Consider the following 21,376-nt stretch of genomic DNA (forward strand, 5'->3'; position numbering starts at 1 on the left):
CAAATATGTAGGCTAAAATTCTACAAGCCTCTCACATCTTCAAGGTATTTCAGTGCAAAGCGAAAAAAGAGTATTGTCTTCAGAGACCGATACACTAGATTTATAATCCCAGTTCTACCACCTTGCATTATTTCCTTCCCCTGTAAAATCCCTGGCTGAATTACTGTAAGAATTAAATGAGTTAACATATGTAATACTTCTGCCACCACAAATGTCAGTTCTCTTTCCTGTTGGTAAGTTTTCTTGGGTGCAACCAGTGTGAACAATGTGAATCCGTTTTAAGACTGAGATAGTCACAAATTATGTTTGAAACTAAATATGGATGAGTGAAATATAAATTGCCCACATACACTACAACTTTATAAATGGATATAAATGAAATACTGAGAAGGCAGACTCAGAAATAAAACTATGGCTTTATTTTTAACTGTGGTTAAACTCGCATGCATGGAATCAAGGCTCTTCAAAAGCAGTCCTGTAATGTGCCTTTTGCTTATCAGCCCAAAGCCTTTCCCCACAACTTCTCATTCCCAGTGAAAATAAGAGTATGCCAAATGACAAATACCAAGCTTTTATTTAAGGACTGTACAAAAGCAAACAAAAAATTCCTCTCTGAATCTCAGAGGGGATTCAAAAGGATCAGTGTAACACACGGCCTCACCCACAGCTGCCTTTTCAAGGCCACACACAACTGGTCTACTCTGTATGAAGCCTTGCTTCCTATCTTCCTGATGGTGATCCTTAGGTTTTTCAAAATTAAGATTACGGCTACCACGTCTACAGTCTCCATACCTGGCTATCACCAAGTTAGCTTTGTAAACATTCTCTGGTGGCTCAAATGGTAAAGAATCTGCCTGCAATGTGGGTGACCTAGTTTCCATCTCTGGATTGGGAAGATTTCCTGGAGGACATCATGGCAACCCACTCCAGTATTCTTGCCCGGATCCCCATGAACGGAGGAGTCTGGTGGGCTGCAGTCTGTAGGTGGCAAAGAGTCGGACACAACTGAGTGACTTAACACATCCACATATTAGTTCTGCATGTCACCAAACTACGTTATAGATAGCATCAAGGAAATAGAAAACAGTGACTTTCTTTTTTTAAATCCCTCTGGCCCTCTGCTCTATATTCCAGAAGAAAGAAGGAAGAGTATGTGATCCAAAAAAAGTTTACTTTTAAAAAGCTGTCCTTGGGGGTTAGAGGCCTGAACTGAGAAAAGGAGAAAAGCAATTCTTGATGTGATAAGTAAGTCAGGACTGGGCATCCTAACTTCATAACTACAAGCCTGAGTGCAGGATGAGGCAGGATGAAGGCTTTTAAGAAGCCCCTTGAGTAGAGAGTCCCTATATCTCAGTGGCACACATTCCACACCATCACCTAAACCTAATCTGATTGTTCATCTGGTTTTCAAGAATTCTTCCAGGGCAATGGGAACTTCAAGTTCCCAGAAATTCTAAAACTGAGCCCTAGGAGAAAGTGGTGCAAGAGAAACCATAAAGGGGTTTGGGTTGGGTGAAAGGAGAGGAGAGAGTCCAGAATCACTGGACCAGGAGACTGAAGTCCAGGGCACTGGGCGAGAGAGTCTGAGAATCAGGTGATGAGGCCCATCCCTAAAAAGAAGGAACCTTGAGCCCCTGAAGGGCTGGGCCAAGGTCAGAGGACCAGGACAGGATCATATCTCTGAGTGGGACGAGCTCTGATGTCTGAGCAGGGAGCAAGAAAGGGTCCACCTGCAGAGGCACATCTCCATTAGCCTGGCCTTTTTCTTCTGTGTTGGGGTCAGTTGATTCCTCTGGTTTCTGGAGTTCAGAACAGATAATTAGAGGTGCCGTGTTTTTCCCTCCATCATGAAGGCAAGGTTCAAAGAAAGGGCGGAGGGGGCCGGAGAAACTGTGGGTGAAAGTAAAGATGTGGGACTGGTTGGTCACATCGTAGAAGGAGATGACTCCTGCTTCATAGTCCAGAAAAATCCCCACACACCTCGGGGGCTCTTTCAGGCGGAAGGAGGTCTGCGGGGATGTGAGGGCCTCGTACTCGTTCCCTTGATTCTGTCGCAGGAGCCAGTGTCCATTGGCAGGCGAGGCGGTGACCTTCCCCTTCCTGCTCACTGACTCACTACACACCCCCAGGGCCCATTTGGTCTTGTCTGCCACAGATACCTCCCAGTAGTGACAGCCAGCTATGAAGTACTCGGAGCCCAGGACGCTGACAACGAAGTCAAATCGCTCGGGATTGTCGGGCACGGGCTGCCTTGTGTCTCCAAGCTTCACACACTTGCGGTCCTCAGACAGGATGAGTTTGGGATGCGCTGTGTCTGGGTCCAGGGTCACAGTCACTGCAGAGAGTCACAGAGAGGTGAGGTTTTAGGAAGCTAAGTCTCCAGCGACCTCTGAGTAGCTGTGGAGGGAATAATCATCTCTAGGTCTGCAACCATGGTGCTCTCATCCCCACATGTCCTGGAACTAAAAAAAATATGTTGTCCAGTCTCCTAGATCTACTAGTGGATTAAGTAAAAGAGTGAAACGTTTCTCATCTGTCTGCGAAGCTGTCTTAATCCTTAAGAAATACTGCTTTTGTCTTTGCTGGTCCAAAGGACTCTCACATATGATAATAAACAAGTTTTGATGTTAGACCCAGTAGCGTGATAGCATATTGGAGCCCCAGCTCTGTCTTACACTAGTTATGTGATACTGGGCTTGTTATTCATCTCTAAACCTTCATCTGTAAAGTGGGAATAATAGCAGCATCGATGTTGGAGAGCTGTTGTGCAGATTTGACGAGCTAATGCACTAGATAATGAGTGTGTGATGCTCATTTTCTTAACTAAAATTATTGCTTATAGTCATCATCTTAAAATGTTAATGTAGAAAGATAACTTCCTTAAAATTATGGATTATGAGGGTGACAATGAATCTCCTTCCTTCCCCAAGTCAAAAAACAGGCTCATTTTGTAGAGTTAAATCCACAAAATGCACACTCAGTCAAGTAGTGGGAATGAATCAGACTAAGAGAGTGAAAAGGGTTTGTGAGTTCCCAGAATGTCAATAACAATGGCACCCCACTCCAGTACTCTTGCCTGGAAAATCCCATGGACAGAGGAGCCTGGTAGGCTGCAGTCCATGGGGTCGCTAAGAGTCGGGCACGACTGAGCGACTTCACTTTTGCCTTTCACTTTCATGCATTGGAGAAGGAAATGGCAACCCACTCCAGTATTCTTGCCTGGAGAATCCCAGAGACAGAGGAGCCTAGTGGGCTGCCGTCTATGGGGTCGCACAGAGTCGGACACGACTGAAGTGACTTAGCAGCAGCAACAGCAGCAGAATGTCAATAGAGGTGATCCGGTGTTTTCTCAATGGGCCGACTCATGGATTCTATTGTTCCTGCCTAAACAAAAACCTTCTGAATGGAAGGGGGATGAGCATCTTGGAAAACGCAGGAAGGGCAGAAAAGCAGTGAAAATAATAGGTCTCATTCAAACAGCAACAAAAATATGTGATCTAGGAAAAAAATTGAAGAGATGTGCAAGTCTTTTCAAATAAAACTATGAAACCTTTTTGTAGTCTACATTGCTGGGGCTTCCACCCAACTCACTCTCTTTGCTGAGAATCACTACTCACCAAGGAAACGGATCTTCAGAGAAAGAAGGATGTGGCAGATTCGTAGAAAGAGACAGGAGCACTGACTAGCTGTCCAATAGTGGGAAAAGAAGGACTGCTCAACCTGAAAGCGCAGGAGAGACTACACAGGAAAAGATGAATAGATTTGACTACAGAAAAATAAAAACACTCATGCTTCAAAAGAAGTACATCGAGGACATTAACATGCAAATAAAAAACTCAGAAGCATACTGTGTGAAAAATACGACCAAGGGTTAATATAGCAAAAAGTCCCCACAAATTGGAAAGTAGCCAGAATAGGACAGGAGCAGACAAGTCACAGAGATAAAATACAAATTTTAAGAAAAATCTCAAAAATCATAGAATACCCTTAAGAAGAGTAAACCAAATATTTATCAGTGTTTTAAAAGAAAGGAGACTTTCTAAATCTAAATTTGATCCTCCCAAAATAAAAGAGTTTCAAAATTTGATTAACAGATAAACAGATTAGACTTAAATTTTGTTAAAATTACAGTGTGCCTTCTAAAGGAACAGAGTCATGGGCTCTCAACCGTGGATCCATCTGACGGGTGTACCTTACCAAAGTGCAGCCGGGCCCTTTTCCAGCCTGAAAGACAGAAAAAAAAAGGCATTGTTAAAGTGATGGAGAAATAAATGGAGACTTTCTGATACAGGGTGGAGGTGGGGAATGGTGGAAGGATGGGGGGGTGCTGGATGGGGAAAGTGCATCTCACCTGAGTTTGCTGCAGCTCTTTTTAACTCTACAAAAGAAGAAACACAGAGAATGAGTTTTCATTGGAAACAGAATCAACAGGAAAGAAGATGTTATGGAAGTTATAAGAGCAGGGGTACTTACTCAGTTCTCTCCGGAGTTTCTCTAGAGAATTAAAAGAATTTGACAAATCAGAATGAGGGCTTCTACATGCCTGTGATGCTCCAGTCCCATCCCAACCACAATCCTAGAGCAGATCCTTCCCCCACGACAGTGTTTCAACAGCAATGACTCCCAGCCCGGGTCCCCAGTGATAAAGCAGAGGGTCAGCAAGTTCCTATGGGAGCCAAAATGACCTGCAGACTGAATGTACAACACATCTCACATAAATGTATGCAATATTGTGGGAGAAAAATAAAATATAGATTCATTTAAAACTGTTATTGAATTTCCATTAGATTTTCTAATGCATATTTTCTCAGTGTGAAATCATGTAGATACGTCACGTGTCTGAGGATTTGGGGTAGTTGTTATAACGAGGTTCTCATACATGAAAGGGTAGAGAAGCACTGCTCCATATATCCAGTTGAATGAGGATCCATCTACCTTGGATTCCACCTAACTGAATGTCATGCTTGAGTGACAGAAGTGTCTTCCTGATGACTTCACCTGTAGGAGGTACCTCTCTTCTTGCTAAAACATGTCCTTTTTAGAGACCAGATAACAATTGTGCAGGAAACAGGAGCAGGGGATATTTGAGAAAAAAAAAAAAGAGGCCTTTATGAAGCCAAAAAATCCCCAACCCATATGCTTTAAGTACCCTTGCCCCCTCTCTTCTGCCCCAGGAGGTGAATCTGGGACTCTCATCCTAAAACAAAGATGTCTGCAGAAGGTTTGGAGCACAGATGAGAAGCAGAACTTACTGAGGGCTTTATGGAGTCGTCCTAGAAAACAGAGAAAGAAGCACAAGTGAGCAGGAGGGCTCATCATGCCAGTCGCCCCCACCCCCTGCCCCGGGTGGAAAAGATGATGACGATCCCATCAGCCCCCAATCCAATCACATCTCCCTAAGGGCAGATGTGGAAATTCACTGGTGCCCGTTCCATTTTCCGGATGACCTGGACTACCCTGACTCTGGTTCCTCTTCCCTTCCCTTTGTCTGTCTGGTTTCCTTTTGCTGTCTGTATGAATTTTTCCATATGTTTTTAACCAGTGTCCATGCGTGTATGCCTTGCTGCTCTTTTAAAACTGTTGGGCTTCCCTGGTGGCTCAGATGGTAAAGATTCTGCCTGGAATGAAGGAGACCTGGGTTTGATCCGTGGATCAGGAAGATCCCCTGGAGAAGGGAATGGCTACCCACTCCAGTATTCTTTCCTGGAGAATTCCTTAGACAGATGAGCCTGGTGGGCCAGAGTCCATGGCATTACAGAGTCAGACATGACTGAACATGCACGACACTATGCTATGCCATCATATCTATGGTGTAAAACTAGCTGAAGACCCACTGTTCACTTACTGACATGTTCTATTATTCTCTACAGTGGCCCTCCCTGAAGAACTGTGACCCCAGGAGGTCTGGGACACGTGCATATGCTTCTGTGCTTTGGGGGAATACCTCCAGCTTCTCTGGAAGGGTCGCCCGCCCACATTTCCGCTCAGCACTGGCCCCACCACAGAGTTGAAGTGATCCATCTGAGTTTACTGTCAGGCCCTGTGCTAAGGGCTGGGCATGCATTAGGTGCTGGGCATTGGGGCTGCTGCTGCTGCTAAGTCGCTTCAGTCATGTCCGACTCTATGCCCCATAGACGGCAGCCCACCAGGCTCCGCTGTCCCTGGGATTCTCCAGGCAAGAACCCTGGAGTGGGTTGCCATTTCCTTCTCCAATGCATGAAAGTGAAAAGTAAAAGTGAAGTCGCTCAGTAGGTGTCCAACTCTTCATGACCCCATGGACTGCAGCCCACCAGGCTCCTCCGTCCATGGGAGTTTCCAGGCAAGAGTACTGGAGTGGGTTGCCATTGCCTTCTTCAGGGCATTGGGGCAGTGAAGCTGAATATGATACAGCCTCCCAATAAGACATTATTTTATCATTCTCACTACCAACAGCCTCCATTCATTGTGTCCTGTTCTTATGATGTAGGTCCTGAATCCTCTCAACAATGTGAGGTGCATATAATTATTCCCATTTTACAGAGTGGTGGCCTGGGGCTCAGAGGGACATGGAAATTTGTCCAGATTATCCAGCTAGTGAGTGGCCAAGGCGGAGAAGGCGATGGCACCCCACTCCAGTACTCTTGCCTGGAAAATCCCGTGGACAGAGGAGCCTGGTAGGCTGCAGTCCATGGGGTCACGAAGAGTCGGATACAACTGAGTGACTTCACTTCCACTTTTCACTTTCATGCATTGGAGAAGGAAATGGCAACCCACTCCAGGGTCCTTGCCTGGAGAATCCCAGACACGGGGGAGCCTGGTGGGCTGCCATCTATGGGGTCGCATAGGGTCGGACACGACTGAAGCGACTTAGCAGCAGCAGCGGCAAGTGGCCAAGGTGGCAGGATTCACACGCAAGTCTGTCTGACTCCTAGCTAGAGGCTTCCCTCCTATCCCACACTGTCCCTTCCCTTCTAGGACAGGATGGTCATTGCACGGTCACTGCATCCTTGAGGCTGCATCCCACACTTTAACCAGCCTGGAGGAGATGAGAGCGGGGAAGGGAGGAGATGCCGAAATCGTTGCATGTGGAGCCATTTCTGAGCTAGAAGACAGTGATTTGTCTTCCCAGATAGACTTTCAAAGGGCAGAGTCCCACCTGCTTTTTGAATCCAGGGTTCTGTCTTTTACCCTCAGTGGCCCAGAGCAAGCATTTAATTAATGAAGACAAAATGGTAGTAAGAGAAAGATTTCAGGAATTGTAACAGGAGGGTGTTGGTTTTTTTTAAGTTGTCTTTAATAATACTGAAAACAATCAGGTGAGAGGATTTATTATCACAATTTTGCAGATGAGGAAAACCAAACCTCAGAATAGTAAAGTGACTTAACCCAAGCCTGTAAGTGGCAGACCTGAACCAGCTGCTGCTGACTCCATCACCTATGATCCTCCCACTGTATCGCACCACCCCTGTCAACACAAAGTTTGTATGGGTCCTTGAGATTCTCGTACATCCTGTGATACCTTGTTTTAAAAAAAAATTGGGACCTGTACCACACAGCCTGCAGGGTGTTAGTTCCCCAACCAAGGATCAAATCTGTGCCCCCTACATTGGAAGTTCAGATTCTTAACCACTGGACCATGAGGGAAGTCCCCCATAATACCATTTTAATATATTTTTATATAGTGTATAGATCTTCTTTTTAGATGATTGCTGGAAAAGCCAATGAATGGCCCAATGAATTCTGACCACAGGCGTCCCCTCACCCATAGCTAACAACCCTTGACAGTGGAAAGCAAAGCCCAATAATACTAACAAAGGAGATATGCGTGGGGAGTGTGTGCATGTGTACACATACACATATGTATATTGTACGTTTAACAAGTGACTGTCAGCATTTATGTAGAAGGAGAAAAAATATGCTATCTGTTCCCTGCCCCTTATGCTATACATAGAATTACCTTTTTCTTTTGCATGGTCGGAGAGAAGATTTTCTAGAGGAAGGAAAAGTAAAAGAAAATGAGATTCTGTGCCATTTTCTTGAGGATCCCTGCTTCTAACTGAGTTTATGGGCTCTTGAACATGTCCTCCCCTCTCCACCTCCTCCTCCCTGATCCAGGCCCTCATCACCTCCCATCAGGATGCCAGAAAGAGTGGCCCAAATTGCCCTCACATTCTGTCTCCTCCCTCTGGTCTCCTCTCAACACAGCAGCCGAAGAGAGCTTTCTGGAAGCATAGTTCTGGCCAGGATATCCCATTCACAGCTTCACCACTGCTCCCAGGAGAAAGATGAAGAGCTCCATGGGACCCCCGGAGCCCCACATGCTGGTCCCTGGCTCTCTCTGCAGCGTCATCTGCGGCCACCTTTCCCCTCATGCAGGCACCACGTCTCTGTCTCAAGCTCTTCTGCTGCGGGTGGTCTTCTCTGCTCTCTTCCCCCATGTCAGTCCGTCCTCCAGGCCAAACATCACTTCCTTTGGAAAGTCCTCTTCTGTCCCTGAAGTCAGGTTAGTTTCATCCAGTCACCATCTCTCCAGCCTTCAGAACTTCCATCTGTGGCATTTGTCTCACTATTAAATTCATGTGTACCTCCCTGACTGGATCAAAGCTTCCAAGAAGACAAAGACTGTGTCCACTTTCACACACCATTGTGTCACAAGCATCTGGTATAGTCTGAACCACTTAGTAGAGAATTATCGATTATTTGTTGAATGAATAAACATGTCCCCTATGTTAGACATACACGACTCTCCCAGAATCAGATCAAGCCATGAGTTCACAGACAAAATCACCAAACACATTGGAAGGCAAGATGTTACAAGAAAGAATCATCAGAAAGTGGAAATGACAGGAGCTGATCCCCTCCCCACTACTGTCACCACCAAGGACAGCAGACGCTGGGATCTGCAGGTCCAGAATTTAGATTAGTGGGTCCTGGGGACACAAAAATGAACAAAACGGAGAAACATCTCCACCTAGCCCGGGACACTTACCTACCTCCACCGCGTGTTCATAGAGAAGCCTCTCTGGAAGGGAGAGAGAGAGACGTCAGCTTAAGGAAGGGTCTTTTCTTTTTTTTTAAGGAAGGCCCTTTTCTAACACCCACTCCAGTGTGTTCTTGCCTGGAGAATCCCAGGGATGGAGGAGCCTGGTGGGCTGCCATCTATGGGGTCGCACAGAGTCGGACACCACTGACGCGACTTAGCAGCAGCAGCAGCTTTTCTAACAAGCAGAGGTGTCCACAGGCGGCCTGAGCAGGATTTTGTTCCCTGTCACTGTGAGTGTGTGACCATTAGAAAGGATTAGAGGGTCTTCAAACCATCAGATGCAGAAAGGAGTGTTGGATTATGTGATTTGCAAAGTCCTTTGCAATCCTGAGAGCCAGGAAATGCAAGCCTATTAAGGGTTTCATCCAGTGGATACAACTGGAGTTCTTAATTAATTGGAAGATTGGCATGATGTGTTATGTGGTAATTTCTCTAAAGATGAGAATTCACAGCCCTGCCTAGGAGCTTCCTATTGATCCTCTCTGCAATGTGGACTCCGAGAGCATGGCTTTACCAGTTTTCTCCCAGACAACCTATGGATAACTGTTGAATCTGTGTCGGCATCCCTCCCAGCCTTTCCCTAGAGAGTCTGCAGTACTACTTCCTGCCAGTCTGGGCTCCCTTACCACTCAGTTACCTTTTGACCTTCTTTGCTTCCAGATGATATAAATGCCCACCATGATGAAAATCCCCAGAACAGGTAGGATCACAGTAAGAGCCACGGCTGATGGCGAGAAGCTCCCTGGAGATTCGGCTGAAACAGAAACCACCTGTGACCACCCACTCAGAGCTGCTCCCATGCCAAGGAAGCAGGTGTCTCAGGCACATCCCAACAGCCTTTGTCACCTCAGGGGACACCTTAAGCCAAGACGGTGAGGGTCTCTGCTTCTCTCAGCAACTCAAAGCCCAGATAACCAAGGGATGACTTTAAAGTGAGATGTTTATCTCTCAGGATTGGTTTCAATGACCCTGCCTGAAGACAATGAGTCAAACTCAGCAACTTGGACTTCCCTGGTGGTCCAGTGCTTAAGAATCCTCCTGCCAGTGCAGAGGACACAGGTTCGATCCCTGTTCCAGGAAGATTCCGCAGGCCATAGGACCGCTAAGCCCGTGCACCACAGCTACTGAGCCAGTACTCAGGAACCACTGAAGCCCGCACATCTAGGGCCTCTGCTTTGCAGCAACAGAAGCTGCCACGATGAAAATCCCGAGCAACAAAACTAGAGAGCAGCCTCTGCTCACCACAACTGCAGAAAGCTGATGGGCAGCAAGGAAGACCCAGCACAGCCAATAATAAAGTAAATTTTTAAAAACTCAGCATCTAAGGACTTCCCTGGTGGTCCAGTGGATAAGACTCTGTTTCCAATGCAGGGGGCATGGGTTCAATTCCTTATTTGGGAGCTAAGATCCCACATGTTGTGCAGCATGGTCAAATACATTTAATTTAAAGAGAATAAAAGGTGTAAGACAAGACAAAAAAAAAAAAAAACAAACTCGGCCCCTAAACCACAATCTCACCCTACCCTATATGGAAAAACTACGCAGAGACTTCGGAGAACTGGAGCTGTGCCTCAGGAATCCCCTATCATCTTGTGAGCACCCACCTGCTTCCCCTTCAAATCCTCACTCCAGGATAGAACAGCGGTCAGTGAACCCTTTGCTCTGAGCCCTGTTGGCCAGGGCAAACCAATTTCTATAGAGCTACAGCAGCAAGCCGAATGTCTAGGCAGGAGAGAAAGGAGAAAGGAGAGACAAAGTGGAGAAGGAAATAACAGCAGAAGAGGCTCTATGACAAGCGGCGAAGAGCATAAGCTGGATGAGAGTCTTTCGCTCAGCACTGCGTGATCCCAGGCCAGAGACTGAGGCTCACCAAGCCTGGCCTGCCAACTCTATTCCATTGGGAGATTTAATGAGATCAGGCACTTAGCTCTTAGTGAGAGACAGTGGCAGTAGTAAGAGAAGGTGGGGACAGAGAGAAAAGACAAAAGAGACTGGCAGAGGTCCATGACTCCTCCCCATCTGGGACCCAAGACCACAGTCTTTCTTGGCTCTGAAACCACTCTGCTCTGCCACAGGGCTCCATGTTTCCAGAGTCTTTAAAAGAGTCATACCCTTTTGACCCATTAATTCTACTTCCAGAAACACATTCTAAGAAAACAATCAGAATCACATCCCAAAATATGTGCTAAGATGTGCATTGCACCATTTATTATAATATAAGGGAAAAATGGAAACCTTCAGATGTCTAGAAATGGAGATCTGAATAACTGTGTTATGCTATAACCACACAATGAAATACTACGCAGCCCTTAAAAACCATGCTGCAGAGAATGACTTAAGGACATGGGTGAACAATGTTCATGGCGTTGTAAATGGAGGGAAAAAAATAAACCCGGGCAGAAGAATACATACACATAAACACATGAACACTCAGAGATACAGACATACAAGAAAGTCTTCAAAGAAATCCCTCCACTGTATATATATATATATAGACATATGTAGTGTATATATATATATAGTGTATAGACATATATATATGTCTATATATATATAGATCTATATAAAACTGAATCACTTTGCTATACATCTGAAACTAACACAACATTGTAAATTAACTATATTTCAGTTTTTTAATGGTAAAAAAAAAAAAGAAATGCCCTCAAATGTTAGCAGTTGTTCTTTCCAATTTATGAGGTTCTAGGCCATTTAGGGTTTTCTTTAAAATGTTCTGTATTTATTCAAATTGTCCACAATAAACATTTGTTATTGACAGAATTTAAAAAACCCCAAAATTGCTGTCTTATGTTTCAGCTAGCATAGGAGTTTTCTCTGGAACCACCAGGGACTTCAGGCTTTTTTCCTGCCCTGCATTTATCTCCTATGACCATGGCTGGTCTTCTCTTGGCCGAGGGCCATGTCGCAGATGGTGCAGTACACTCCCCAGAGTGCTGTCCCTGGCTCTGTTGGACACCTTTGCCCAATGTCCTAGGCAGGGAAAGAGGTTCAGAAACTCTTACCTAACATGTGCAAAGGCAGCTGGAGGAAGACCAGTGTGGTGAAGCATCTAGAGAGCCAGGAGCCTGAGCAACTTGGCATCTTCATCCAAACTAGGAGGACAGACACAGGGAGACATCAAAAAGAGTCAGTGAGCTTGATGTGAGAAAGGGTACCACCCAGCAGGTGAGGCGGAGATGGAGGTTGCATAGAGTATGCTCTGGTGTCACAGAAACCAGGTGTGTAATCCCAGCTCTGCTGCTTAGCTCCATGTAAGCTAAGTCTCTGGGACTCAGTTTCTCCATCTTTGAAATGGGTATACTTACCGTGCCTCCTGGCAAGATTATTATGAAGACTGAAGGAGGCCAGCCACACAGAGGCTGGCATCATGGTTAAGTCTATAAATGCCTTTAGTGGGGACAGAGGGTGAGACACCAACTCTGATATAGACAGCACAGGGAGGAGTTTGGAAGAATGAGAACTTATACCCAGAACTAGCCAGATAAACATGGTAAGGACTGACTGTTTTTTGCATTTAGCGTCGCAGGTCAGGCTTGGAAAGTGCCTGTTGCAAGCCAATCATGGGCGCATGATGTAGCCTGAAGCACTTCCCGGACAGCTTTTCAAGTCTGACTGCTGGAAAACAAGAAACCAAGGCAGTGAGGTCCCTTCATGTCATCGTGAAGGCACTAATCCTACAAGTGCAGCGTCTGGAGTTAGAAGGACCTGGGCTCAAGTCATAGCTCCACCCGTGTCCTAGATCTGTGTCCCTGGGAGAGTTGTCTTTTTTTTTGATAGTGCTGTGCTGCCGTGGGGAATTTCTTCGTTCCCTAACTAGGAATCGAACCCATGCCCCCTGCAGTGTACGCACTGAGTCTTAACCACTGGACCGCCAGGGAAGTCCTGGGCCTGCAGTTCTTAATGTGTAAAGGGGGGACCTTCTTCACTTGCCAATGCGAGGGTTCAAGGAAATGATACCTGTAGAGCACCTGTCACCAGTACCTGTTGTTTTTATTACTAAACTGAAAGAGACCAGTCATCCCTGGGAGGTGTGGGTCACCATCTGCCCTTGCTATCGTCTGAAATTCCTTGTTGTTGTCGCTAAGTCGCTAAGTCATGTCCAACTCTTTGAGACCCCATGGACCACAGCACTCCAGACTTCCCTGTCCTTCACTGTCTCCCAGAGTTTGCTCAAACTCATGTCCACTGAGTCAGTGATACCATTCAACCATCTCATCCTCTGTTTCCCCCTTCTCCTCCTGCCCCCAGTCTTTCTCAGCATCAGGGTCTTTTCCAATGAGTTAGCTCTTTGCATTAGGTGGACAAAATATTGGAGCTTCAGCTTCAGCAGCAGCCCTTCCAGTGAATATTCAGGGTTGATTTCCTTTAGGATTGACTGGTTTGATCTCTTTGCTGTCCAAGGGACTCTCAAGAGTCTTCTCCAGCGCCACAGTTTGAAAGCATCAGCTCTTCAGTGCTCGGCCTTCTTTATGGTCCAACTCTCACATTTGTAACATAACTACTGAAAAAAAACCATAGCTTTGACTATACAGACCTTTGTTGGCAAAGTGATGTCTCTGCTTTTTAATACACTGTCTACGTTTGTCATAGCTTTCCTTCCAAGGAGCAAGTGTCTCTTAATTTCATGTCTGCCATCCAGAAATTCCTTGGGCAGGAAACAAATCTTTAATGGCACCCCTGGGGTTGAAGTTCAAATGCAAACCCTCAAGAAAGAGAGAATCTATCCCTTGCACTCTTACATTCTCTTCAAGATTTCAAATCCTTTCCAAAAAGTCATAAGGCTGGATCCCTGCAGGTATTGGAAGATGGCAAAACAGAGCTTGGAGTGGGTAGGACGGTCAAAGCAAGATTGTGAAACTGAAGATGGACTCAAGATTTGAACATATTTCCAGTTCTGCTTATCTCATGGCAAACAGCACACTGGTTTAGGGTTCTATTGTCAGTTTTTGTTTTAAAATTGTGATGCATGCATATAACAACTATGCATAGGGACTTCCTGGTAGTCCAATGGTTAAGAGTTCACCTTGCATTGCCGGGGACGCAGGTTCTAGTCCTGGTCAGGGAATTAAGATCCCAACCGCAGCTGAGCAACTAAGCCTACGCGCCACAACTAGAGAGTCCGTGCACTGCAACTAAATCCCGATGCAGCCAAATAAATAAATATCTTTACAAAAATTATTCATAGTCTGATACAATTTAGGGAGAAGATGCTTAAAGAAAAGGCAAGAATGTCGATATTAAGCAGTGGTTATTTCTAAGAGTGGGAGAGGAGAACAAAGATGATCTTTACAGTTTTCTCTGTGTGTTTTCTAAATTATCTACCTTGAATGTGTATAACTGTGATTATCAGGAAATAAATCTATTAAAAGAAGCAGTAGGAGGATGCCCAGGAAGGAAAGGAGACAAAGGAGGAGAAATAGAGTTCACTTTGGGCAAGGGAACACACAGTCCAGGAGGAACCTCTCTCATTCTTGCTATTGGTAATTTATGTCTCTTTTTTCCTGATCAGTCTGACTAGAGGTTCATCAATTTCATTGATCTCAATGAATCGTCTTTTGGTTTCATTTATTTTCTCTAATGTTTTTCTGTTTCTTATTGTATTAGTTTTTGCTCAGATCTTTATTAATTCCTTTCTTCTGCTTATTTTGGATTTAATTTGTTCTTCTTTCCTTGTTGCTTAGGTCAATGATCTGTGATCTTCTTTCCTAATATTGTCACTTAGTACAATACAGATGACTATATTACTCATCTTTTCTAATATAGTCATTAGTCATTTAGTCACAAATTTCTCCTTAGGAATTGCTTTAGGGACATCCAACAAATCTTGATATGCAGTGGTTTTCATTTTTGGTCCAGTCAAAATACATTCTATACTTCTGATTAAATTCAGGCATCCATGGACCCCGTATACATGGAAGAACTAGGTGGAGAGAGGCCTTTTAGGGTAACAGGGAAGCACTAGGGCTCTGAGCCTGAGTCACCACTTACCAACCAATTGTTTAAGCAGAACTTCTAAGCCTCAGTCTCTGTCTTTGTGAAACTGTGAATAAAGACAGTGCTCATTTCAAGAAGTAAAGAAAGAAAAATGTTCTAATTTCCTTTTAATTTCTTCTTTTAATTAAATGTATTATCTAGTTTCCAAATATTTGAAATTTTTTGAGATAACTTTCTATTAGTTTCTTTTTTCCCTTTAGCTCACGTTTCATAGAAACTACAAAAGATTAAAAGTGATATGCTACTACTATATACCCTACTACTGTACACATCAGTTGGCCTGCCCCATAACGCAGCTAAGTCATTCCCTCCAGAGGAAGAGAGGCTTGCCTCCCCAGCTCCTACAGGAAAGGCCTGTCCTGTCCCACACCACGTCTAGAAGGAGTGTAAGGTCTTGGTTTTAAGCATGGCAGTAGGACAAAGGAGGTTTTTTTCTCAAGGCCCTCTACTGCAGCCTGGCCCTAAAATGGCCGAGGGCCACTTAGAGAAATATTCTTTGCTCTTCTGAACATCAGACTTGATGGTATTACTGCCAGGCTTCCAGCCAGCTGGGCACACTTTCCCATGTGTGTCAATAAACTGAAAGGCCTGAACTAGTTTCAATGTCTCATCCACAGAGTGGCCAACAGGAAGGTCGTTGGTGGTGATGTTTCAAAGGGTACCTTTGTCGTCAATAGTAAGAAGGGTCTGAATGAGATGCCTTCATCAGCCTTTAAGATCCCATAGTCCTGAGCAATAGTGCCCTTGGAGTCTGATATCAAGGGAATGTTCACGGGCCCCAGTCCTCCTTGTTTCTTGGGTGCGATAATCCACACAGGGTGACAAGAAGTGAAAATCCACAGAAACATCCATCACTTGGCAGTTGAGTCTCTTTTTTTAAAATTTATTTATTTTAGGCTGCACTGGGTCTTCATTGCTTCTCGAGGGCTTTTGCTAGTTGCAGCGAGAAGGGGCTGTTTTCTGTTGTGGTCCCCAGGCTTTTCGTTACAGAGGCTTCTCTTGTTGAGGAGCACAGGCTCTGGGGTGCACAGGCTTCAGTAGCTGTGGCATGTGAGCTCAGTAGTTGTAGCACATGGACTTCATTTCCCCACAGCACATGGAATCTTCCCGGACCAGGGATCGAACCCATGTCCCCTTCTTTGGCAGGCAGATTCTTAACCACTGCACCACCAAGAAAGACCAGCAATTGAGTTTCTTCCATTCTTCTGCCCCATCACTGAAAGCAATGATCTCCATGGGGTACACAAAGGTGAAGTCAAGAGGGTAAAAGAAGAACACAGCATATTTTTCTCTATAGTCAGATAGGCTGATATCTTTGAACTGACCATCTGGCACAACAACCATTGCTTTGAACTGAGGGGCACGGTGCCCAATTTCGGCATTTCCTGAAGACATATTGATATCAGCAGTTCTCAGGCGGGAACGACAGAGACCAGTCAGGAAGAAGACTGCTGCTGCTAAGTCGCTTCAGTTGTGTCCGACTCTGTGCAACCCCATAGACGGCAGCCCACCAGGCTCCCCCGTGCCTGGGATTCTCCAGGCAAGAACACTGGAGTGGGTTGCCACTTCCTTCTCCAATGCATGAAAGTGAAAAGTGAAAGTGAAGTCGCTCAGTCATGTCCAACTCTTAGTAACCCCGTGGTCTGCAGCCCACCAGGCTCCTCCGTCCATGGGAGTTTCCAGACAAGAGTACTGGAGTGGGGTGCCATTGCCTTCTCCCAGGAAGAAGACACACCTCTCTTATTGATTCTAGTTTAATCCTGTTGGGGCCAGAAGACATACTTCATGTGGCTTCAACCCTTTGAAATGTATTTACTTATTTTATGGGCTAGCATGTGGTCTAGTTTGGTAAATGTTTCACGTGTATTTTGCTGTCATTGGGTAGAATGTGACTCATGTGACATGAGACTTGAGCATTTTGATTGAAGGTGTGAATGGTATTCCTCATAATCTCATATGAGAAGAGCAGAGAGTAAGCTACTTGACAACATTTCCAAACATCTAAGGTTAAATAAAACCAAGAGATAAAAGAAGGGTTTATGTCCTTAGTGAATTGAGGACTAGAGCCAGATGCTTGCTTTTAGTCTTGGCTTGGGCTCTCTATCTGTGTGACTTTGTAACTTGGAGCAAGTCACTTAAACTCTTAGTCCCTGATTTTTCACCTTTAAATTGGGAGATTCACTTATATTTGCTGAGTACACTGTCGATTGGGAAGTAACAAGAGGTAAGGAAATATATTTGGCTTTTGATCCAGGAAGAAATATTCTGGAAATCTACTCTAAGGAAAGAATCTGAAATACAGAAGTTTACATGATGTCAGCAGTATTTGTATAATAGTGAAAAACAGGACCATCTATAAGTACATCAATAAGGAAATGACTAAGTTAATTACAGTTCATCAAGCCTATGCTTCAAGTGTAAACTAATGATGTGTTAAAAGCAAAAAAAGGAAGGCCTATAAAATATGAGTAGTCATTAATCATTAAGGTGGTTGGAAATATGGGCAATTTTTTCTCATCTCTATTTCCCAACTTATTAATAAAGTATAATATATTGATGAACAAATGTGTAACATGAAACTAAATTTAGCAAAAGTGAAATGCATTTAATTAAAGAATTTTGACTAGTTGAAGTTTTAAGTTCCTTTCCCCAGCTCCAATATGCTATAATCTTGTTTCCTAAAAGGAAACACAACATATCAAGAATGTCTAACTTTCAGTTCTCCGTTCAGTTCAGTCCAGTTCAGTCGCTCAGTCATGTCTGACTTTGCGACCCCAGTTCTCCATTAGAAATATCCTAATTTGGAAATATGATACTTCCGATTACAAAATTATTGAGTTAAGAGGGGCATTATTCAAATTCTATTTTTGAGAGAGCCTTCAGTGGGCAGAGCAATGGTAAAGGAAAACCATGTTATTCAGTGGAAGTTTCCAAGCCAGATGGGAAGAAAAAAATCAAAGAAAGGGACTGGAAAGTAAAAGATGGTAGAGGGGAGACAAGGTAGAAGAAAAAGACTGAAAAAATAAAAGGGTGAACAGATGGTGAGGAAGAATTTGTCATCATCAGCTGTCTAGATGTTACCTTTGCTGTAAGTCACCTGTAGGACACCAGGTCCCCAAATTGCTATATGTAAAAGAGTATTTTTTTCATTGCTATACATGTGATTTTAATTTTTTCTTGTATCCATCCTACTTTAAGGAACTAAAAGTCCTCTCTTCTTACTATCTCCCCTAGTCTTTAAAAAAAATGTTATTGGCGTATAGTTGATTTATAATGTTGTGCCATTTTCAGGTATACAGCAGTGAATCAGGTGTACATATACATATGTCCACTCTTTTTAAGATTCTTTTCCCCTACAGGCCATTATTGAATAGAGTTCCCTATGTTATACAATAGGTCCTTATTAGTTGTCTATCTTATATACTGTAGTGTGTATATTGGAGAAGGCAATGGCACCCCACTCCAGTACTCTTGCCTGGAAAATCCCATGGACAGAGGAGCCTGGTAGGCTGCAGTCCATGGGGTCGCGAAGAGTCAGACATGACTGAGCAACTTCACTTTCTCTTTTCACCTTCATATACTGGAGAAGGAAATGGCAACCCACTCCAGTGTTCTTGCCTGGAGAATCCCAGGAACGGGGGAGCCTGGTGGACTGCCGTCTATGGGGTCGCACAGAGTCGGACACGACTAAAGCGACTTAGCAGCAGCAGTGTATATATGGGCTTCCTGATGGCTCAGACAGTCAAGAATCTACCTGCAATGCAGGAGACCCAGGTTTGTTCCCTGGGTTGGGAAGATCTCCTGGAGAAGGAAATGGTAACCTACTCCAGTGTCCTTGCCTAGAGAATCCCATGGACAGAGGAGCCTGGCAGGCTATAGTCCATGAGGTCACAAAGAGTCGGCCACTACTGAAGTGAATGAGCGCACATGCAGAGTGTGTATATATCAATTCCAATCTACCTCTCCCCATCCTTGCTCTCTGGTAACTGTAAGTTTGTTTTCTACATCTGTGACTCTCTTCCTATTTTGTAAATAAATTTATTTGTGCCCCCCATTTTTAAAGATTCCACATGTAAGCAGTATCATGTGATATTTGCCTTTCTCTGTCTGACTTACTTCACTCAGCATGACAATCTCCAGGTCCATCCACGTTGCTGCAAATGGCATTATTTCATTCTTTTTAATGACCGAGTAATAGTCCAGTGTGCATATGTGCATCTTTATCCATCTCTTTGCTGATGGATATTTAAGTTGCTTCCATATCCTGGCTACACTAGACACTATTGCAGTGAACACTGGGGTGTATGTATCTTTTTGAATTATGGTTTTCTTCATATATATGCCCAGGATTGGGATTGCTAGGTCATATGGCAGTTCTATTTTTAGTTTTTTAAGGAACCTTACTGTTCTACAGGCGGCTTTATCAATTTACCTTCCCGCCAGCAGTGTAGGAGCGTTCCTTTCCCTCCATATCCTTTCCAGCATGTATTGTTTGTAGAAAAAATTTTGGATAATAGCCATTCTAACCAGCGTGAGGTGATATCTCATGGTGGTTTTGATTTGCATTTCTCTAACAATTACTGATGTTGAACATCTTTTCATGTGCTTTTTGACCATCTATAGTTCCCTTGCCTTTGGCCTCAAATTCACTCTGGCTCTGGGAACCCTTCACACTGCCTTCTGGAAATGGGTGGTCCCTGCCTGACAGGCACCCATGGTCAGCCAACTCCAGCTCACCTCTAGCATAGCCCCATGAAATTTCAGCTGTTTTACACTTTTTATCAAATAAAATGTATTACTTTTTCTATCCTAGTTATTTTAGAAAATCTGGATATTACAAGGGAAAAAAAAAAAAACGACCAAAACATGTGAAATGACCTGTAATTCCTTTACCTGAAGATAATATAGTTCTTCAAATATTTTTTCTGTATAGGTGTATAACTTTTAAAGGAGGACTATAACCTCTGGAGGAGGGAATGGCAACCCATTCCAGTATTCTTGCCTGGAGAATTCCATAGACAGAGGAGCCTGGTGGGCTGCAGTCCACGGGATTGTAAAGAGTCAGACACGACTGAGCGACTAAGCACAGCACATACTGTATGTGTTCTTTTCATACCCAGCATTTTTACCAAGAACTACATTATGTAGTTTTTCCATGCCATAAAATATTCTTTTAATAATTTCAGTATTCCATCATGAATGTGCAAGAATTTTAAAAATAATATAATAATTTAAAATAATTTAAAAAATAATATTATAGAATATTCAGGTTTTCCCCAGTGCATTTCTATTATAAGCTTTGCTACAACTGACTGTGGATTAAAGGTCAGGTTATAAGGCTTAGTCCTAGTCTGAGTTTGGTCTCTAACTAAGTGACTTTGTAACTTTAAGGAAATCACAAACTCTTAGGCCTTGAGTTTCCCATCTTTAAAATGATGAGACTTTTAATTTGCACTGCCAAATTGCCCTCCATAGAGGTCGTATCAATTTACCAAAGTGTATGGAATTGTTTTTCCACAATCTTGCCATCACTGGGTTTTTTTTTTTAATTCTTTGTCATTTTAATGAGTAAGAAAATGGTATCTCATTAAAAATAATGATGTGTCATTTTAATTTGTACTTCTTTGATTATTCCTTTGTCATTTGAATTTTGTCAGCTACCTGTCTTTATACTTTGTCCATTTTTCTATTTGGACATTTGTCTCTTAAATGGTTTCTTTAAGCAATATAATTCTTCATAGAATAACAATTTTTTTTTCTATTACACATGTTGGAAATATTTTCCCCCACAGGAAATCATTCACCCTTAAGTTTGAAACAGTTTAATTTCAAAAACTTCTAAATCAGAAAAAAATATGCAACCAAAGCTCCCCTGATAAGTCCCAGCAGCTTAAGAAGACCCTGCATATATACAGATGTTCAGTCTGAAAGCACACAGCCAGGACCTAGCTAAGAGTAAGGGCTAAGTGTTAGCTGTCATACTTAACAATACTGACAGTAATACCTAAAGGAGAGTCCTTTGACAAAACCCATTGGGTCCCCTTGTCACTTGCCCCCTTTTGTGTTCCTCATTTCCCCATTTCATATTCTAAAATGTTCTTGTGAATATGGAGAAAGGAGATAGTTTCTCCAACGAACCTGAGGATCCCGAGAAAGTCAGAACTGAAAAGAATGAAGAGAGGGGAGAGGGAGGAGGACTCACCACTTTTGGCATTGGGGGCCCTTTGTCCCTCACTGGCTGCACTGGAGTCTCTAAGCTGGGAACACCCTCCGCCCATTCAGGGAGACCAGGCATCAGGCAGAGCAGCAGGAAGGACTCCGGAGATGGGTCTGGGAAAAGTT

At 43.8% G+C, this 21,376-nt stretch overlaps 1 protein-coding gene and 1 pseudogene across 1 annotated transcript; both read right to left on the reverse strand.

The window, feature by feature from the left end:
* Positions 1-961: 961 nt before the first annotated feature.
* Positions 962-12,127, reverse strand: LOC120856606 (erythroblast membrane associated protein (Scianna blood group)). The gene is made up of 9 exons (XM_040231953.1): positions 12,043-12,127; positions 9,660-9,812; positions 8,969-9,001; positions 7,937-7,969; positions 5,253-5,273; positions 4,474-4,494; positions 4,352-4,378; positions 4,198-4,224; positions 962-2,335 (listed from the first exon to the last, which is right to left on the reverse strand). Exons 1-9 carry the CDS (start codon positions 12,125-12,127, stop codon positions 1,611-1,613), a joined length of 1,125 nt encoding a protein of 374 aa, XP_040087887.1. The 3' UTR covers positions 962-1,610.
* Positions 12,128-15,469: 3,342 nt separating this feature from the next.
* Positions 15,470-16,473, reverse strand: LOC120856607 (annotated as a pseudogene).
* Between the last annotated feature and the right edge of the window lie 4,903 nt (positions 16,474-21,376).

This window comes from Oryx dammah, unplaced genomic scaffold (genome assembly GCF_014754425.2).
Source record: "Oryx dammah isolate SB20612 unplaced genomic scaffold, SCBI_Odam_1.1 HiC_scaffold_28, whole genome shotgun sequence".
Classification (NCBI taxonomy): Eukaryota; Metazoa; Chordata; class Mammalia; order Artiodactyla; family Bovidae; genus Oryx; species Oryx dammah.